Source organism: Nannobrachium achirus (genome assembly GCF_963921795.1).
Source record: "Nannobrachium achirus genome assembly, chromosome: 6".
In the NCBI taxonomy this organism is placed as follows: Eukaryota; Metazoa; Chordata; class Actinopteri; order Myctophiformes; family Myctophidae; genus Nannobrachium; species Nannobrachium achirus.
Genome location: NC_137815.1, coordinates 31350214 through 31372351, shown reverse-complemented (window position 1 = coordinate 31372351; position 22138 = coordinate 31350214). Strand labels below are relative to the sequence as shown.

General features: G+C 41.8%; 1 protein-coding gene across 1 annotated transcript; it reads left to right on the top strand.

The window, feature by feature from the left end:
* The first annotated feature begins 1266 nt into the window (after positions 1-1266).
* frs3 (fibroblast growth factor receptor substrate 3) lies at positions 1267-11830 on the top strand. Its single transcript, XM_080728663.1, has 7 exons — positions 1267-1402; positions 2079-2167; positions 3265-3451; positions 4253-4414; positions 6763-6878; positions 7419-8264; positions 11128-11830. Exons 2-7 carry the CDS (start codon positions 2102-2104, stop codon positions 11713-11715), a joined length of 1965 nt encoding a protein of 654 aa, XP_080584789.1. The 5' UTR covers positions 1267-1402; positions 2079-2101; the 3' UTR covers positions 11716-11830.
* Positions 11831-22138: the final 10308 nt, after the last annotated feature.

The window sequence follows — 22138 nt, the reverse complement described above, 5'->3', positions numbered from 1 at the left end:
CAGCTGCCTGCAGCAGCCAGCGCCGGTAATAATTTGCCGTCTCAGTGCTTATTTGGTAGGCTACATATAGGGCTAATAACAATCCGTGCCAACATGTGAGTAGAAAATGATCGCTCTTTCCTTTCCTCAGTTTCCCTTTAACTGTGCTAAATGTTCGCTGCTATTGTGTCCACCAACCATTGGCAACAACATAATGGCTACATTTGTGTCGATGTGTGCAGTTAGTTTAGTGTGCATAATAGATGCTTATAATCGCATAGCTGTTGTGACATATTTTTGTGCACTTCAGATTGATCTGAGCGCCGTCTCTGGATTTTGCGTCATCTTTGGCTAATTGAGCAAAGAAAAAAAAAAAGAAGAAAAAAAAAAGGCTAACATCTGTCTATTTTGTAAAAGCCTAGATGAATAAAGACGTGCCTGTACTGTCCTGTGATATATGACAAGTGCATGACTGTGTCATGATGTAGCCTAGCTCTTAGCACTGCTGCTGCTGGTTCTGATTCAAGATTGCTCGCCTCTTCTTGAATCAAAACCATGGCTAGAGTCACTGGTTGACTCTATAGCCTGGCATCTTAAGTCAGTCAGATATAGAGAGGCTATAGGCCTGGATTATAGAGAGAACACACAATGCGGTGTTGTGTTTCCCAAAATATACGCATGTGTGTGTGTGGCCTGCATTTCCAGATAACAACACAGACCAAATTGAACAGAAATCACATGAAGCCAATTGATCATTATTTGTTGTGTGTTTCCTGTGTGATGCAGTATAGCACTGCATGCATGCATGTCGGATAGATCACAGATGTGTCCAGAATCTTATAGACTTTGTCTCATGTGTTGATGAGTCCATTTGTCCAAGTAGTTTACACATAATGGCATAAAAAAACATTGACATTATCATATTTACTGCACTATGGTCACTGTATTTTGAAGTGTAATATAGTTGTAGATGCTGTCCAAATAAAGGCCTTTATTTATTCACAACTGGCTGTGTGGTTACAGTATTAGTGTAACATTGTGTCATTATTTTGTATTATAGTTAAACATTATATAGGGTAAAATAATAGAGGAGAAGGAGGGGTATTTTTTTACATGGAATTCTGCCATGCAGGCAACCAAAAAGGGAACACATTTTTATCTGTATCAATGAGATCACATTTCTTTACTTCATTCCTAAATTCTAAATATTAGGGTTTTCTCTTGACAAGCTCTTGCACTTGTGCCGTGTATTTGTATTTATACTGTTTACAGTAGCTTTATCCATTTCAGGAGGGAGAAGATTACGTTTCTCTTGAAGATGACAATCCACCCAACAACTGGCTTGTGTTTCACAATGATGCCCAGTAGAGGATCCTGGGATTGAGGCTTGAATCTCTCTCTCTCCACTGATGGCCTGGACTGAGTAAGAACATTGCATGTGTTCTCCAAAGTGTATATGCCTGAATGTTGCATGTGTTTCAAACAGTATAAGTCAGGGGTCTTCAACAGGGGGTCCGGGACCCCTAGGGGGTCCTCAGAGTCACTAGAGGGGGTCCCCCAAATCTTTGAGTGATAGAAACTTTTTTTCTCCTCTTTTATATTAACCACTTGAACCCTAGCGTCCATATACTGAGCACTTTAGCCAAAACTGCGAGGCGTTGTGAGCTTGTAGATCTGCTATTTTTTTGGCAAAGCTTTGGTGTAGAGGGGGAATAGAGCAGACTAAGTACAGAGTGAAAGGTCAAGTTTATTAAGTATTGACGGTTCAAGTGGTTAAATATCTGAAAACACAAATTGACATGAATCCAAAATACACTGATGATTGTGCTGTCAAACAATGAAACTATATGGAATCTATGAACAGGTTGTGGGGGTCCCTGCTTCATCTCTCTCAACTAAGGGGTCCTTGGCCTGAAAACATTGAAGACCCCTGGTATAAGTCAATCATGGCTCAAACAAGGGGTTTAATTCGTCCTCCTGCTATGCCACAAAATGACCCCCCCCCCCCCTGCTAATAAAGTATTCAATCAAAAACAATCAACCATCTTAAAGAAACCCTATAATGCCTGCTTTCACGTTTTGCTTCTTTGCGACAACAGGTTTCAGCTGGTCTGCTGAAGCTATGGGGAGCTGTTGGAGCTGTCTATACAGAGACCCCATCCGAGACAACCATCTCACCAAATTCAAGGTTATAAACCCCAAACTGTTGCGTTTCATGTTATTTGCTCTCTTTTGATGTGATCTCGTGTTACTGGTAAATTCCAGGATGTGGATTATCAATCTACATACATTTTTCTGTTTGTCAATAGCTCTTCCAGCCAGGACGGGGGTCAGCAACCCGCGGCTCTAGAGCCACATGCGGCTCTTTAGCGCCGCCCTAGTGGCTCCCTGGAGCTTTTTCAAAAAATGTATTAAGGGAAAAAGATAGGGGGAAAAAAATATATATTTTTAGTTTTAATATGGTTTCTGTAGGAGGACAAACATGACACAAACATTCTTAACGTTTTCCAATGCTGTAAAAATGTGTAGAATAAATATTAAATGTAATGCTCATTATGTATTTGTAGCCTACTTAGTCATTTTGACAGTAGGCTAATATAGACTTTTAATATATTGTCACTGTCGGGCAGAAACCTTGTATCTCCAAGTTTCAAATTTGTATGTTTTTTTTTTCTCGCAAAGTGAAGCCCTGCTTCATCATACAAGACTGACGCACAAAAGTAGTGAAAACAGCAGATCTATCGCGAGGCGTTGTGTGCTTGTAGATCGGCTGTTTTCACTAGTTTAGTTCATTTTGTAAATGATAATTACAAAACGAAGTTTTGGACATAAAAGGCTTTAATAATTTTGTGCGGCTCCAGACAGATTTGTTTTTAGTTTCTTTGGTCCAATATTGCTCTTTCAACAATTTGGGTTGCCGACCCCTGAGCCAGGACAATGTTCTATCGTCATGATATCAGTTCTTAAGCTTAATAATAATAATGTTTATTGGGATGGAGGGGAACAGCTAACCATATAACACAAAACAACATAATCACAAAGACAATACATGAGGTCCCCACTGTACACAGAAAACCAGCCTAACAACAGGGGCAGTTTGTTTGATTCCGCATTGGCTGAGGGGACAAAACTCAAAACAAACTGCTAAAACAAACATTTTCCCAGGGTTTGCAGCGATATTAAATGTTATTCTGGTTTCACAATTGTCTTTAGTCTTGTCTTCTTGTGGGAAGTTGACTTATGTTATTATTATTACACATGACTTTTATTTGTACCTCTTGCCAGGTCACTAATGTGGACGATGAGGGCACCGAGTTGGGTTCTGGAACCATGGAGCTCACGCAGACAGAGCTCATCCTGCACACGCGCAAGAGGGACGCCATCCGGTGGCCATATCTCTGCCTGCGACGCTACGGCTATGACTCAAACCTCTTCTCTTTTGAGAGCGGTCGCCGCTGTCAAACTGGGCAGGGTAGGGTCATCTGTATACGTTTCTCTAAATCAGTGGTTCTCTCAAACTTCTTTGGCTCAGGTCACCCCTGTAAATAACATTTTCATCCACAGCACCCCTGAGTTGCTTTATAGAACCTTACATCGATCTATCTCATATTATGCTACATAAATATGTAAATCCCCCACTAACATACAATGTGTCACGAGGAAACTTGAGAGAATAGTCCGTTTCCATTATGACAGATTGAAAATAACTTCATACTTGACACTTAACTACCCTATTCTGGGGGGAACATTCACAACCTGACGTGTTGTGAGCTTGTAGATCAGCTATTTTTGCCGTTGAGATTTGGGGCCCTATTTCTGTCCATGCCTTACCCTGTCCATCCCTAAACTCTTTCGCAATTCTTTTACTATTTTGAAAAACATTTTTAAATATTTCAAATAGCTGATCTTCAAGCTCACAACGTTTCGATGTATTTGAAGTATTTTAAAATGTTTTTCAAAATAGTAAAAAAAAAAGGCGTTTAGGGATAAGGGGTAAGGAAGGCATGGATGACAATATAGCTCCCTGTGACTGAAAAAGAACGCAACAAGTGCAGTGCAACTCCGGTCGGTTTTACAAAGTCGAAACATCATCAAAGTATTCTGAGGCACCCCTGGACTGGCATCACAGCACTTTGAGAAACCCGGCTCTAAATACATCCCTGGTCAATGCTTCAATCATATAGCCATATAGGGGTTTTGCTTCTGTTTGTATGGGTGTTGTTGACCAACACTAATTTAATCCACATCGTTGCTTTGCTTTTTTTCCACCCAGGAATCTTTGCATTCAAGTGTTCTCGAGCAGAGGAGATCTTCAACCTGCTCCAGGAGCTGATGCAGTGCAATAGCATTAATGTGGTGGAAGAGTCGATGATGATGAGCCGTGGGGGTCACACGCCAGAGATGGACATGCCACGCACACCGCAGACCCCCAACAGTGAGTTACAGACGCGTGCCTGTTTTTTAGTGTTGTAGTACTCGAGTCAATGACTCGTCTCGAGGACAAATTTCATTGACTCTGTCTCGTCTCGGTCTCACCTATGGTTTTACTCGGTTTTGACTCTGTCTCTGACTAAGGGACTCGGGACTCTTCCCCCACCAAGTCCACTCGAGTCAAGAGTCAAGACAATGCAATGAAATAATTGTATTATACCCATATTATGAGGAGCCCATTCATATTAACATTATGAGAGAGCTGACAGGTGCTTTTCATTGATGAATTACTAGATGATGTGTGTGTAAATGGTGTAGTAAGAAAACCCATAGTCCGGAAAATGTGTCAAAAAGTGCAAATAATAACAGTAACTATAAGCTTTTCAAGATGTTACATTATGTCCTGAGATCCCATGACGTTATATCTTCTTTTTCATTTTGCTCCCAAAGTGCACCAGTGCAATACATTTAACTTACAAATGCAATGAAAAGGGATAATACCCACTGGCCACACCTCAGTACCTATCAAATGAGGATTTTCTATTTATTTAGTATTTCTTATTTATCTGGTCTCTGCCTTGACCCCCGTTGGTTTCGGTCTCGACTCGACTTGACCCCTCCCGTACTCGCTCTTGACTCGGACTTGCCCCCCCCCCCTCGGACTTGGTCTTGACTTGGACTCGCTTTAGGTGGACTCGACTGCAACACTACTGTTTACGCTTTTTCAGTCTGAACTCTGAAGGCACTTTCTGAAAAGCAGCAGTTGCTAACCTAATGTTGCTATTGATGTTTATAAACTAGGGTAGATTATGGTTATAGTCTTAATTTCACAGTATCACAAATGTTAATGCTAGAAACAACAAACATGTACAGTAGGACAAACAATCACAGTATGCCTTCTTCAGTATCAACATGAATTAATATTCTAAAATTCTATTATAATTTACCCTAGTTTATAAACATCAATAGCAACATTAGGTTAGCAGCTGCTGCTTTTCAGAAAGTTTACCTTCAGAGTTCAGACTAAAAAAGCTCACCGCTGCCCCACCCGGTGCGCATTTCCGAACGCACCCCCCATTACCCGGCGAGCTTCAATACAATACCGGTAGCTTTTTTGCAGCATGTGTCACAATGTGCACGCGTATCTTCAAATGATGGGAAAATGAAGGAGAAGGCAGAAGAATTACACTCCTCTAATCACTTGCAATCAATGCAGACTCTCCATTTTCACAACATTACTTGGGATCTGAGCAATTGCTTTCCACAGAATTAGACAACTTGTGGTGTGTGCAAATACTTTGTGTTTCCTGTTAGCGGAGTAGGGATGGTCTTCTGTCGGTGCTGCTTAGCTGCTCTGTGACTGTACCAGAGATAGAGAGAGACGCCTCTTTCTTGCACGGCGTGAGAGAGACGCGCGGGGGGGGTGGCACAAGCCTTGCATGAAAAACAGGCACACGTTACACACACACTCATACACACGCACGCACGCACGCACGCACGCACGCACACGACACACACACACACACACACACACACACACACACACACACACACACACACACACACACACACACACACACACACACACAAACACACACACGTGCAATGTCTAAAGGCTGGTAGAATTAGCTTTGAGTTGACACTTTTAGGACTTGACACAAAACAACACTCAACAATCCCCATACCTACCCTTCCTCCCTCATGGGTCTTTAGTCCCCGTTGACATAGACATTACATTTTTTTAAAGTTAAATCAGCTAAATCCACAAAAGTTCCTTTTCCTCTCCCCTCCTCTTTAAATAAAAAAACAAAATAAATGCAATGTTGCTTGTATATAGCTTGTATATCTGCTATTTTTGAAAAATCATGAAAATTAGAACTTTGACCCGATTCTTTTGAATCCTTCTAAGATTTTTTGAAAAACCCATGTTTCTATGTCAGCAATCTGGCCAGCCATCGTCAAAGAAAAGGTCCTTTTCACTTAAATGGAGCTCAGTTAGTCTGTTCTTGAGAGACTACTATGTCAGTGGTTCTCAAACCTTTTCATGTGAAGGACCCCCAAAATTATATTTATTTGGCCACGGACCCACATCTCAAAATATTTCGTTCCAGGGACCACCCCCAGAAGCAACATTTGAGTTACAAACGTTCGCTTTGAAAATACATATATTCAAAGATTTGCACACATTTTCACAACTTTTTCCAAAAATAGCAGATCTACAAGCTCGCAGCGCGACACTCGGTGCCGCGCTGTGAGCTTGTATATCTGCTATTTTTCACTGGTTAAAGCATTCAATAATTCGAGGCCTAAATGGGTTGTCTCTGTGTCATCATGACATAAATCTGTTTACAGCTCCTGGGTTCCCTGTCCAGGGCTTTCCCAATGGCTACCCTGGTTATCCAATCAACAACTCCCAGCCCTCCCTTGCTGACGAGCATGGCCATGGCCTCATGGGCATGGAAGACCAGGTAAGGGAGGTCAGTTGACCACCATTAACCCATTTTTATGTTACCTCACTCTCAAGGTCCCAAATGGCCACTGTTTGAATATGGTCAAGGACTCGTCCTCCACTATATCACTATACTGTGAACGTAAACTGCAGTGGTTTTCAAACAGTGGTCCTTGAGGGGTGGTTCCAGGTGGTCCCCAGCTAAATGATGGAGAGTTGGTAACCAAATGGACCCTCATAGATCTTGAGAGCGTAAATTGCAACCATGTGGACCCGTATTGGTCCATTTGGTTTCATTTTACACTCTCAAGAGTTATCTGCATTACTTAATTTACAAGAAGTCTACACAATTAGAGAATGTAGAATAATTGTTATTTTGATCAACGTTTGCCTGTTATGTCCCCTATGGCACCACATCAATACCCCATCGAATTTTGGACAAAAACAACAAAATATTTAAAATAATCTAATGGTGGTCCGTGGCTCAAATGCAGAATAAAATAATGGACCTTGAAAAAACCACTGCGCTAACGTACCATGTGTTTCTCTTTCCTAATAGACCCACACGTACGTGAATACTGTTAGCATGGAGGGGGATCTTTCTATGCGTCACTGTGTGCACTCGCTGCCCGAGGTGCATCCCATCTCCTTCCCAGAGGCGGCGAGGGGGGCCATGCCTGTCGGGGGGCAAGGAGCCCAGGCCAACATGCGCTGCTGCCCCCTGGAAGAGCGCAAAGACCCTCAGGTGTTTCTGAAGCCCTCCTCCCAGGAGGTCAAGTTCATGCTGGGCCCCACTCCGGCACAGCGCCACCTAATGGAGCGGGAGAGGGAGAGGCACGCTGTGCACAGTGCCCAGCATGGCCTTCAGCCCGTAGAGGGCGCCACAAGCTCAGAGACCGAAGGAGACAACAGCAAGCCACCGCTGCACATGTGCAACTCTCACTCCTATCAACACTTCCACCACCTCATGCACCGGCACCCGGGCCACGAGCTCTTGCCCTCGGAGGGGGGCTGCCAGGGGGGCAGCCAGCTTACCTACGAGAACATCAACGGCCTGAGGGGCACCAGCAGCCGCAAGCAGAGGCTGAGCCCCAGCAGCGTGTCCCAGTCGCTGGGCTCCAGTAGCAGCAGCAGCACGGGGGACAGCCACTCGCTGTCCCTCTCGCACCCCCACCACGGCCCCTCCTCTCTGCTGCCGCCGCAGGGCTACCCCTGCGGCGACAGAGGCCTTGGCGGAGGAGGAGGAGGTGGAGGTGGAGGAGTTGGAGGCCACCGGCGGACCACTCTGCTCAACTACGAGAACCTGCCCTCCCTGCCTCCCGTGTGGGAGTACAGCGCTCTGCAGCGAGACGACCAGCAGGACGACGAGGACGAGGAGCAGGACGAGGAAGACTACGAGGAGGAGGTAAGGTATCTTGAAGAACATAAACCAGGGGTCTTCAACAGGGGGTCCGGGACCCCTAGGGGTCCTTAGAGTTACTACAGGGGGGCCCCCAAATCTTTATGTGATAGGATAATTCTTTTAAATGAAGGGTTCAACTTGCATCCCTATTCTGAGGAGAGCTTTGGCCAAAAATAGCAGATCTACAAGCTCTCAAGAGAGCTTCTAGATCAGCTATTTTTTGGCAAATAGGTTTGGTGTAGAGGTTAAAAAAAGTACAGTTAATTATCAACGTGGTTAAATGTCAGAAAAAAAAAACACATTAACATGAATCCAACACATACTGATGATAGTGCTGTCAAACAAGTTGATGAAAATCTGCGACACAATTTCATACAATATGTAGTGGGGGGTCCCTGCTTTATCTCCCTCTCAGCTAAGGAGTCCTTGGCCTGAACACGTTGAAGACCCCCCCAAATAAACTGATTTACGAGTTTCAAACTGGCCTCAGAGAATCCCATTCCACTGACACATGCCTTCCATGGTAAAACTGAATCCATCCTATTTGGGTCCAATTTTAACCTCAGCAAGGTTGATAACTTCACAGTCAAAGTGGGTGACAATGTTATCACAAGAAAAGACGAAAGAAGAACTTGTTTTTTTCACAGAGGATCGCCCCACTTGTCAGTAAGAAAACTTTGAAGACTCTAGCAAGAGCACTCATTCAATCCTTCTTTGACTATGGAATCCATGTATGGTATTGCAGCGCCTCAAAGGCCTTAAAAACAAGGCTCCAAACCAGGGACGTGCTGGCCATTGGGAAAAGCGGGACAACTCCTGAACGGCTGGTTCATTCCGGGCCGGAAAAGGCCGGCCATTAGGAAAATAAATAAATAAAATGTCGGCCTTCGTTCCATTTTGGGGGCTGGGTGGTCAGTTCGGGCAGAAACCTTGTATCTCCAAGTTTCAAAAAAGCCCTGCTTCATCATACAAGGCTGTCGCACAAAAGTAGTGAAAACAGCAGATCTACAAGCACACGCTTGTAGATCGGCTGTTTTCACTAGTTTAAATCATTTTTAAAATGGTTTTGGACATACAAGGTTTTAACCCGACAATGACGAAATGTAACTCATGTAATTGGCCCACTGGCTTGTCACTTGTCATGATCTGAAATGGCAAATCTTTGAGTAGCAGCAGTGCTATAGAGAGAGATCTCTCTCTCTATAGCGCGCAATGAGGGCCTCTACAACTCTTTTTCCCGGGCTGAATCAGGGGCCCAGCATGTCCCTGCTCCAAACAGCCCAAAACAAACTGGTTAGGCTACTGCTTACTACGGCTCCACCAGGCGCGCCGAGTGTCGCGTCAACGACAACGCTGGGAACGCTCCCGTTTTAATCAATGAAGGGTTCTCCACTGCCGACGTTGCGCTGCTGTGTGCTGCGTACGGTGACAGCGTCCAAACAAAAAGAATTGCCCTGGTTCCATTTTTTTACGTCGTCCACAACAGTCCAGTAATGTATAAAATATGAATGAATGTAATTGCATTGTATATTTAAATATATATACGTGCTTTTCTGCTGTTGGCTATCCATTCACGTCATTCACAAGGTTGACTAGATGTTCCAAAAATCCTAGCATATTTGTTTATGTCATTACAGTGGTCTTCTCTGATAAAATGATGTACAAATACAACAGGCTTTAATCATGACAAAACAAAGTACTCTGTGGTGCATTGCTGCTCTCTGCTGTTTGTGTGACAACATGAACATACGTGCTCTATACAGGTCGGTGTCGGTCACAAATAGTTTTATTCCTGTTTGAAAGTGATTTTCTTGTTGTGTTGGAAATGGGCTATTGCCATTTAGAATTAATCTCACAGCCACTGCGGTGGCCGGCCAGGGCTAAATCTCGATATCCCGACGGCCTGGATTGGCACAGAGGTTGGCATGATTAAAAATAAAATAATTAATGAATTAGCCTAAAAGCCAGCAAATAGCCAAATCTGAGCACATATCAATATATAAGGCCAAATCTCATAAAAAAAAAAACATTAAGAGTATAAAAGCCATTTGAGATATAGATTAGAATCTTTACACACCTGCTGCCAAATAATTAATTAATTATATAATTCCAGTTCATTGCGCAAATGTAGGTCATTTCAATTAAGCTCGCTGGTCTGAACAGAGCCAAGCCGATTTCTTCAAATTGACTGGATCCAACCTGGATCACACAAGTAAGAGGTAACATCCAGGTCTTTATCCATCACAACATCTTAACGAAGAAGGTAGAGACAGTGCACTGTGAGATGAGACCTTTTTGCTTTTGGACAGATGCAACCTCTCTGACGTGCGTTCTCTCCCTCTCTCTTTTTGCTCTTTGAGAGAGAGCGAGTGTGTGTGTGTGTGTGTGTGTGTGTGTGTGTGTGTGTGTGTGTGTGTGTGTGTGTGTGTGTGTGTGTGTGTGTGTGTGTGTGTGTGTGTGTGTGTGTGTGTGTGTGTGTGTGTGTGTGTGTGTGTGTGTGTGTGTGTGTGTGTGTGTGTGTGTGCGTTGTGCGTGCGTGCGTGCGTGCGCGCGCCAGCATCCTCAGTAAGTCTCTCGGACTTTAAGGCCATCGGAAAATCACCACGCGCCCCCCACCCAGGGTTCCACTGGGGGTGTCGCGTAATTTTATCAAAGAAGACCACTGTGATTATATGTGTTTATGTCTTTATTTGTCTGTCATTTAATGTTTCATGAATTGAGTACAAAAGGACCCCAATGCAAACAAGTCATTGCGCTTTCTTGTGGTCTGTAATCCTTTTAGTAGACCTTGTAATCTGAACTGTACTGTCCTGTACCATTCCTTTGCAAACTCCTAATACAGTATTCAATCAATCAATCAATCAAGGAGGAAGACTTCGACGAGTACGAGTTCTCGGAAGGTCCGGGCACGCCCAACGGTTACCACCAGGACAGCCGGGGCGTCCACCGAGACGCGCTGCAGGACTACGTCAACACGGAGCAGGTGCTGCAGCCCCCCCGGCTCCGGCACGCCTGCCCCCCGCCGCACCCTCAGTCGTGTCAGTCGGACAGAGGAGGAGGAGGAGGAGGAGGAGGAGGAGGAGGAGGGCGAATATTTAACTTTGATTTCCGCCGGCGATCGGGGGCCGGGGTCGGAGGCTGCGAGCACGGCCACATGCCTCCGTCGTCGCGGCAGCTGAACTACATCCAAGTGGACATAGAGGGGGAGCCGCCGTGCCCGTCCCTCGGCGGCGGGGGTGCCCAGCCGTCCCAACAGCCACAGCACCAGCGCCTCCCGCTCCAGAAGTGTGGCCAGCAGCAGCAGCAGCAGCAGGCGCCTCCCCGGCGCAGCGAGTTCTACGCCGTCATCGACCTGAAGAAGACCGCGGCCATGTCCAACCTGCAGAAAGCTCTTCCCAGGGACGATGGGACTTCCAGAAAGACTCGCCACAACAGCACAGACCTGCCTCTGTAAAAAAAAAGGGTGTTAAAGATGAAGAGAGGAAAGATGAAGACAGCAAATAAAGAGGTAAAAATAGAGGTGAGGATGTAGAGCTTGATTGGGACAGGCTTTTATCCTCATCTTAGCACACTTGGACCCCTTCACTGTCATCCACTCATTCGACTGTCGCGCTGAATAACGGTACAGGTACCTAATTAGAAATGTACTACTGAAAGGGATCTGTGCATATATCACGGAGGCTCTCTAGAGGGAGTTAAGAGCTAGGAGAAATTGCCATTTTACGTGTTATTTATTGGATGTGGTGTGTGACGCTCTTTTGAGTGACCTGCAGTGGTAACTGCAACTACTGTTTGCTGGATTTCAGATTAAACCCCTATATATAGACCGTTGCATTAGTTGAAATTTGACCTTCAAGCTGAGCTGTAAACTTAGAGCAAGCAGCATTGTTTTCTGTGGAGGCAGTTATTTCCATGCTTTGTTAGCGAATTTTAAATTATTCAACCCATTTTCATTCATAGGTACTGTATGTTGGTTCCAGCTATTTATTTTCACTCTTCAGTTGGTTACACGATATAGTACATCCATGAAGTTTCCTCTTAATTATTACACTCCAGTTTATTTTTGATCATTCTAAGAGGCTAAATCGTAACCTTTTCCTCATTATTTGGCCTTAGAGCAGTTGTTAGAATGAAGAATGCTTAATGGCTCCTCCAAGGTATCGGACAATATTCATACCTCATTTTGCACGCACCTAATTCTGCCATTGTGGTTTGGTAGGAAAGAGTTGTTGGTATTTTTTACTATGTCTACAAAGAGCGTTTTGCACACAGTCATATGGAATTGTACATTATATCATAAGAATAGTTTAGTCCAACCCAAATTTAAACATACAGCACAATACAACATTTGAATTAAATTGCATTATAAACAATTGCGGTGATAGCCACGAGTTTGAAGTTGACCGTCTCTTTATCAAACAACAACAATAGGCTCTATAAACAGCAGCCATATTGGAAAGAAATCGGGCCCCTTCCTTACTTCCTTCACAGGTGTTACCAGTGACACTGGGCTCTGTTCCATTCTGGTCAAACTGAGTCAGGCTGATATTGTGCATGGTCGCTCACTGGAAACTCTGCTATACCAGTGGGTCTCAAAGTGTCCTTGAGGGGGTTCCAAACGGCCCCTTATGGGTCTGTAAGGGTCCATTTGGTTCCATTTGTACACTCTCAGAGTCATGGGGGTCCTTGAAATAAAAGGTTTGAGAACCATGAAATGGAACGGAGCCTTCATTAGTGTATGGCGACTATCGGAGCAAACTTGTTCAGTCACCGAGAGGCTAAAATCGGGGAAATGTTTACCTGCCTGTCATGAAAGCACTGCTCCAGTATACTGCGTTTGGTTCATTTAGGCCTATCTAATTTAAAAATAGATCATTTATAACAAGAGATTCATGCCATATCGTTTGTGTGCATGCGCGTGGTCAGCAAAAGTATTTTTTCCCCATTCACTCCCACTCCATTCATGAAACCCGCCGGCCGGTGAACAGCTGACTTTACCTGACTGACGTAGCCACCCACACCACGTGACCCCTTTGTGAATGGTGAGATCAAACCATAACAGCTTATTAAAATGTCTATAGCTGTCACCAACAATTACTATCTGTAGAAGGAAGGCACTGGCGCAAACTCGGACCGTTTAAGCCATTTTTATTTACAGGGTACGGGCAAATAAAGTGACAACGTTTCGAAGTCAATAAATCTATGTCAGATCATGACCATGTGTCGTCAGATGAAGCTGTATTGACATCGAAACGTTGTCACTTTATTTGCCCGCAACCTGTAAATAAAAATCACACCGGTGTGAACTGAGCGGTGGAGGAGGCCTGCGCACCTTGAGGTACATGCAGGGGTTGAGGTATATGTAGTAGAAGTAAAACTATTGGAAATACTCAAGTACAAATGATCGAATCCAACTCTCAAAAAGGGTAGTGAAATGTGTGTGTGTGTGTGTGTGTGTGTGTGTGTGTGTGTGTGTGTGTGTGTGTGTGTGTGTGTGTGTGTGTGTGTGTGTGTGTGTGTGTGTGTGTGTGTGTGTGTGTGTGTGTGTGTGTGTGTGTGTGTGTGTGTGTGTGTGTGTGTACGCGCGTGTGTGTCTCTGGTCTCTTCTGGGCTTGTGTTGACCTCAATGACCCCTGACCGATTGACCCCTTCCTGTGGTTTGCTGTGGTGTGTGTGTGTGTGTGTGTGTGTGTGTGTGTGTGTGTGTACTGTGTGGTCAGGAGAGGTATTGCAGGCTACAGACAGACAAAGTCACACACACACGGACGTTTCGAAACACAGGAGCGGCTCCACTGCTCAAAAAGGCTTTAACAGTCGGAGCTTGCTCCAGTGCCTTCCTTCTACATATTCAAGTCCCGCTCCTGAGATGCACCCGACCAGCCTAAAGCGTCATTCCCACCCCGGCACGATAAAGATAACTATAACGATATGTCGTCAATTATGTTCGGCGATATCGTATTGGTGTGGACGCTACCATCCACTTGAGTTGAGAACGATATCTTTATCTTTATCGTGCCCAGTGGGAATGACTTAACCCATTCAGAACGGGTACACATTATTGTGTATTATTATTTTATGCTTTAACTATTGAAAAATAGCAGATATACAAGCTCACAGCGCGGCACCGAGTGCCGCGCTGCGAGCTTGTAGATCTGCTATTTTTGAAAAATCGCGAAAATTTGAATTTTGACCCGATTCTATAAGTGTCTTTTGAATCCTTCTAAGATTTTTTTGAAAAACCCATGTTTCTATGTCAGCAATCTGGCCAGCCATCGTCAAAGAAAAGGTCCTTTTCACATAACTGGAGCTCAGTTAGTTAGAGACTACTATGTCAGTGGTTCTCAAACCTTTTCATGAGAAGGACCCCCAAAATGATATGTATTTGGCCACGGACCCCCATCTCAAAATATTTAGTTCCAGGGACCCCCCAGAAGCAAAATTTGAGTTACAAACGTTCGCTTTGAAAGTTCATATATTCAAATCTTTGCACACATTTTCCCGACTTTTTCAAAAATAGCAGATCTACAAGCAGTGAGCTTGTATATCTGCTATTTTTCACTGGTTAAAGCATTCAATAATTCTAGGCCTAAATGGGTACCTGGATTGAGGCTCCGTGGAACCCCTTCGTCCCTTCATTAGTATCATTGGTAACACCTTTGAAGGAGGTGAGAAGAGACTCAACTTATCTCCAATATGGCTGCTGCTATATTGTAGCACTCATGGTTTAAATTTGCTTCTTCTCCCTCCCATCTGCGTGGGAGAAATGAGAAGGCAGGCCATAATTGATCACACCTTCTACATATCATTCCACACCAATAGGAAATCCATATGGTTTTTACTATTTAGAGACCTGTGACGATTGTCACATTGCACTTTTTACAAACTTGGCCACTGAAATTATCCTGCTACTACTTTTTAGGTCCACGGGTCAGACTAAATCGACCAGACCATAATTTAATTGACATTTTTTGTTTCTTACCATTGTGGAAAGTAGTGTTTTTGTGATTTTATGCAGATTTTCATATAAAAAAAAGGGTCATTAAGCTATAACCTCATATAAAATGTATAATAATTAGTGAATTATCAGATTGAGAAGGTCTATTTAAAATGTACTAAAATCAAGTATTTTGCAGAGTCATGCAGTGAGGCTTTTTAATCAGCCTTTGATATTTATTTATTTATTTATCTTGTTTATTTATTTGATTATGTATTTATTTATTCATTAATTTATTCAGTTAGCCGTTTGAAATAGTTTTTTTTTTTGTTTAAAAATGTGATAACCAGCTGTTTGTTATCCAGTTGGTAATACGGAGACCAAAGTTTCACCTTACATTGCCACTGGATCCTGGTGTATTACTGTTATAACTGTGCTTAATTATTAAAGGAAGAAAGAAAGAAAGAAAGAAAGAAAGAAAGAAAGAAAGAAAGAAAGAAAGAAAGGGAATTTATATTCAAAGTGCCAAAACTTAACTGCTAACTGTACATTGAATAAAATCATATGTGCCATTAGGAGGAGGTGTAGAGAACCATAAGGCAGTTATTCTCAACATGAATGGGATCTGAAGGTCAGCCTACACACACGCCTGAATCAATCTTTGTTTTTTGTTTTTTTTGAGTAAAAGATTGAAAGGACACAATTTGACACATTCCACCTCATCCACACACATCGACAGACATTTTGGAGTGAGATATATATCGTCGTTGTCGGGTGGAAGCCTCGTATCTCCAAGTTTCAAAATTAATGTGCAAGTTCTTTCGTAAAGTAAAGCCCTGCTTCATCATACCAGACTGTCGCACAAAACTAGTGAAAATAGACGATCTACAAGCACACAACGCCTCGCACCGCGAGGCGTTGTGGGCTTGTAGATCTGATATCATTTTTAAAAATGATGAATACAAAACGAACATTTTTGGACATACAAGGTTTCCACCCGACAGCGACGATATATATATATATATATATATATATATATATATATATATATATACGTATATATATATAAGAATGATATAATGTTGTGGTGTGGTAATCACAGCTACAGTGGTATTATGCTGCTACGTGTACATATTAACGGTAGCTTACTGTATGTAAGCTACTTTGTCATGATTAAAATATCATGTGTTTTGGAGCCTATGCCATATCAGATCTTTTGTGTTGTCGGTCGGTATTTAGAGCTAGCAGTGTTGTATTCTTTTTGAGATCTGTATCTCTGAACTGTAAAAAAAAAAAAAGAAAAAAAAAAAAAAAAAGAAAAGAGTAAAAAAAACAATAGTTTTTAGATGTCTCTCACAGGTACAGGTGACGTAACTTAACCTCAGTTCCACAGATAGTGCAATCCTTATCTTCACCTGAACATTTCAACTGAGGGAAATAGACTAGACATGATGCACAGGCAAATCTACCTGGGAAATCAGTCCTTCCACTGTTACGTCAGCACAAGTATTGAAAAAGATCAGCTTTAGGTGAAAACTAAGCAAAGCACGATTAGTATTTATGAAAGTTATAGCTTTATGTTTGTATGGTATCAACATGACCACCAACTTCTTGATATTGGCCTTAAAATATCTAATTTGCCCTATGATATTTCAATGCAGCTAAGTACATTTAGATATAATTTGGATATAATTGAGTCTGGTGGTGATATCAATGGGTCATGAAATTGAAGATCATTTCGTACAAAAGGGTTTTTACGGTGATATCACGACATATTTTTTCACTGCTACAATACTTGTGCTAATGTGAAATTGTAAGGACTGAGCGCATCAACTTTTGTCTCTGAGGGGTAAAATAAAAAAGCCCCATGCATAAATCTACTTTCATCTGACAGTTATGTTTTGAAGTTAATACTTTTATTTTTGGTGTAACGTCGCCACAATAGATGAACTTTTGTTTTGTTCGAATAATGCAGTGCGGTTGTTGCGACCAAAGGTCGCAGTTTAGTATGTGAAACGGCACATGCTGATTCCGTCTGGACGTGTACACTTTTGTGCAGTCTATGGGTTTGCCGCTCTGACGTCATGCTCTGACTTCACTGTGATGTCAGTGGAACCACTCTAACAGAATGGGTTTGCTGCTCTGACATCATGCTCTGACTTCACTGTGATGTCAGGGGAACCACACTAACAGAATCCCTTTTATGCCCATATATGGAGTTCCCTGATGTCATCAATATTAAGCCCATATCCACATCGGCCACATACCACAACAGAATCCATATATGGCCAAGACAGATGGCCAGACAGATGTCATAGACGTCATAGGACTTTCACATAACGAATAACTGAGTAAGCACGTTTGGGCTTTCACAGCATATCTCCATATACAGTAACAGTATCTCAATATATGGGTACCAGGGGTCTCCATATATGGGTAACTGGTCCGATATACATCACTGGCCAGATGGCCCAGACATGGCGCGACCTCACCCTGAGGCGTCTTACTAGTTTATAAACATTACATTGGAAGGGTCTTTACATTTTTGCAATAATGAATGAATATAGCTCTCTTGATCTGAATTAGGTTTCTGACTGTGGGAAGTGTGAACATTTGAATAGAAATCTAAAGAGCTGCGTGTTTATTGTATTTTAAAGCTTAATTTATCCTCCACGGCACGACGGCTCGCTTGCCAACACGTGCTGGAAAGTGACACCGTCATACTATGGATTATAAATTACGCTTAACGGTCTCTTCTGTGAATCAGTTGTTTCAGGTACTATGTTCATGATTCATATTTTCATCATAATGCAGGTTATAGATGAGAAAGAAGTAAATGTCTGATTGTGTGACACTGTATAATGCTTCAACACACACATCTGAACCGTGCCATAGGTATTTCATACACACAAGCAGAATGTTCAAGCTGATTAATTGATTCTTCAGAATCTCTTCCTGTCTGAAACAGTTCTCACGCAATTTAATAACCTCACCCGACCCGTGTAACTTGTGACTATAAGTTAATTCATTTATATGTTTCTAGTGAAATTATGAATTGTGTCATCATTTGTAGATTGTATCGTAGATACGTTTACAAATAGATACTTCATTTTTACTTCTACCATTTTGTAGGTGGCTCTATTCTAGCCTCCTGTTTTCGCTCTACACTTAATACCTTTGCCAAAAACAGACGATCTACAAGTTCACATCATGTCATGGCATGTTGTGAGCTTTGTAGATTTCGACTAACCGTTAGCCCCAGATTGGGGATGCTAAGATTTACGTAATGTAAATAGTAATAAATTCCGATATCTAAATCCTGTAAAAGAGTTTTAGTGTACTCCAGGTTAGGAAATGCTTTTGCACGGTCTGCCATGCTGCTGTAGGTTTGGTTTGACGGGGCGAGGTGTGAAATATTTCAAAGAGAAGCTCCCTGTGTGTCACTAAATCCTGATCCTCATTTAAAAAACAAAAGGGATTCTCAACCAAAGGGCTTGCTATAATATGTTAACTGTCAAAAACAATGAGTATATCTTGAAGCCCATCTAGATATTCTCACTGTGCCTTCCTGAAGGCAGCCTAGAGTGAAATAATTAAGACTAATTTATACCGTGTAAAGTAAACAACCAACCACGTTGACAAAGTATAAAATAGCCTTTACACTACTCAGGCTGACATATTGGAAATGGGCTTATTTACATGGCATTACACTTAGATTCACAGAAACCTTGTTTTTTAGTTTTCGTTTTTTTAAAGAAAGAAAAAGGGAACAGCAAAATCCTCAGTGTTAAACACAGAGTGAGCCGACCAAGCTTAACATCCATAACTCAATAATCTAAACGGTGCATGACCCAAAGTTACTAGATATTCAAATGTGATTAGTGTGTGCTGAAACATATCATCGATCACTGTCGAGCAGAAAACTTGTATCTCCATGTTTCCTCTTTTTGTGATTTTTTTTTTTTTTTCTCCCACCAACAAATGTGGTTCTCAAAGTGGGGGTCCGGGGACCAGGGGTCCTTGGGTGGGTACCAGGGGGGTCAAAAAGTAGTTAATATAGCGCCACAATCCTTTTAACCACTTTATCCGTTATATGTTGGCTATTGAAAAATAGCAGATCAACAATTAAGCTCTCAGGCTTGTAGATCTGCCGTTTTTTAAAATGTTTGAACAAACACTGAAACTGTTTCGAACATTTTTAATAATCTTGAATGCTTTTACCATGAATGTTCTCTTCTGGCGAACCCGAGCGCAACCAATAGTCTTTATAGTTCTGCTGGATCTCTTCTCCAGAATCTCCACTAGTCCCCCTCCCCTAATTTTTTTTAGTCTAGTTTTTATTTGTTGACCAAATTGTCAATGTGTTGAGTCTTTTTATTTAGTGTCCGTCAGTGAAAAAAGGTAGACGATGAACATTTTTCGCCATAGTTTTAGTTGAAATCAACACTGCCTGAAAAGTAACTAGGTTTCCACCCAACAGTGATACAGTATAATAAGTATAAATATCATATCATCGTTGTCGGGTGAAAACCAGTTCGTTTTGTATTTATCATTTTAAAAATGATTTAAACTAGTGAAAACCGCCAATCTACAAGCACACAACGCCTCGCACCGCGAGGCGTTGTGTGCTTGTAGATCTGCTGTTTCACTACTTTTGTGCGACGGCCTTGTATGAAGCAGAGCTTTACTTTGCGAAAGAACGAAGGCTACAAATTTGAAACTTGGAGATACAAGGTTTCCACCTGAGAATGACGAAATACACAATAATATAATAATAATATATAAATAAGTATTGAAAAGGGAAAACGGCACACATGACATCTTGATTCTCAACACTTTCCTCTCACAGGGCTTATATGAATGAATAAATAACTTTGATCTTTTATTTAATCGTTCGTTCGTTTGTTTTTTCTTCCTTATTTAACACAGCGGCAAATATGTATTTCAAAGAGCATAATATACACATTTCTCAAGACAGCAATCTGTGTAAGAATCAGCAACTAAAGACAATAATATTGCAACATTACAGAGTATAATGTTCACCACCAAAGAAAGAGGTATAGGAGAAATGGAAAACAATTGCTCCAGTTCACCAACATTATTAACATGTCCATAGTCATCACTTAATGTAAATAAAGTCAACAATAAATACAACACATGGTCAGTGGTAGGTGTGCCATGTAGTAACACCTCATCATCGTCATCATTATCATCATCATTCAACATCATCATCATCACTTACATCAGTAGTTCTCAATCGGTGGGTCCCCCCCATCCCCAGTTCAAATATGATTATTTTGGGGGGTCGCGGCCTGAAAAGGTTGAACCACTGACTTAACATGACTGAGTTCAACTTTGTATCACATGATGAAATAACATATCTGTTAAAATACTGAAACTATCTAAAATCTTAAATCTCAAGTATTCTTTTGTTTGTTTTTTGTTATTCTTACCTGTTTTTGTTATTTTTGTTTTTTGTTTGATCTGTCAGGGGTTTGTGTGATAATAAGACCTTGTTGGCATAATGTACATTTATATGGGTCCATATTCATGTTATTCTTATCTTTCCGAGCCTATGTGCGTAGTGGTTTTTTGTGACGGGTTATAATGTTTATTTGTATACAGGTTGCATTATTAGCCAAATTTAGTGACTTAAGATTTTGTGACTTCAAAATGAAAGAGTGCCAAAATGTCCCTGAGGCATTTTTAAAAGCCCAGGAGGACTCACACACGAAGGACTGCAAAGACTTCCTCCTATATTGTAGATTCTACTTTATGATCTGAATGTATAGAATGAAGGTTTTACCAACGCTAAATGTTCTTTTTTGCTGTAAGAAAAGGGGGGAAAAAAGTGTTAACATTTTTTTTTGTCACGATTTGAAATTTGAAAATGAAACCAAGTTTCTTCATAATATTTCTTGTATGTAAGTATGTCTTTGTATGTCAATTCATAGCTTATTATATCAGTATGCAGTGGAGGTCTTCTCATTTTGTCCATTACAGACGACTTATGAAAAAGCAAAATTTTGTGCCATTTGTTAGATTGTAGAGAATGAAAACCCCTCAGGCATTTCAGTAGAAGTGACTTCTAAAGAGGAGGGCATCTTATACGCTGTACAAATCCTGAGTATCCATTTACGAGTCCATTTGGTAACATTTGTACACTTGGAGTTTAACAAAAATGGTTAATTAAACGGAAACCGAAACGGAAAGTCCGGCATCCCTATTTTGGGCATGTCGTTATTATAGGTGAAAATCTTTAGTTTGTTTTCTAAAACAATTTGAAACATCTGGCAGTTAAAGCTGTATATCGTCACTGTCGGGCGGAAACCTCGTATCTCCAAGTTTCAAATTTTTTAATTTTTATCGCAAAGTAAAGCCCTGCTGCTTCATCACACAAGGCCGTCGCACAGAAGTAGTGAAAACAGCAGATCTACAAGCACACAACGCCTCGCACCGCGAGGCGTTGTGTGCTTATAGATCGGCTGTTTTCACTAGTTTAAATCATTTTTAAAATGATAAATGCAAAACGAACGGTTTTGGACATACAAGGTTTTCACCCGACAACGACGATATGTAACTTTCCACTTCTACCCGGATTTGAACCTGGTTTCCAGCGTCAAGTGCTGACATTTTTACCATTGAGCTAATATAAACTGCCTGCTTGCTCAGGAGATAAATTGAATCTTGACCATCAGGTCAAAATCTGTGTCAGATCCTGTGTCTGAGACCTTTGACACGATCTAAAATGTCTCAATGGAAGAGTATAGGGAGACATGATACAACCACTCCAATTGTACGTTATATTGCAGTGGTTCTCAACCTGTGGGTTGGGACCCCCAGGGGGGTCCCCAAATTATTTTGAGGGTTGATTAGCTTAATGTTAAGATATGATTATTTGGGGGGTTGCAGCCTGAAAAGATTGAGAACCGCTGCTCTATTA

Excerpts from the sequence above, each read along its gene's own strand:
- frs3 (XM_080728663.1), top strand. The coding sequence starts at position 2,102 with ATGGGGAGCTGTTGGAGCTGTCTATACAGAGACCCCATCCGAGACAAC. Across the intron at positions 2,168-3,264 it reads ACCATCTCACCAAATTCAAG|GTCACTAATGTGGACGATGA; the intron begins GTTATAAACCCC and ends ACCTCTTGCCAG. Across the intron at positions 8,265-11,127 it reads AGGAAGACTACGAGGAGGAG|GAGGAAGACTTCGACGAGTA; the intron begins GTAAGGTATCTT and ends CAATCAATCAAG.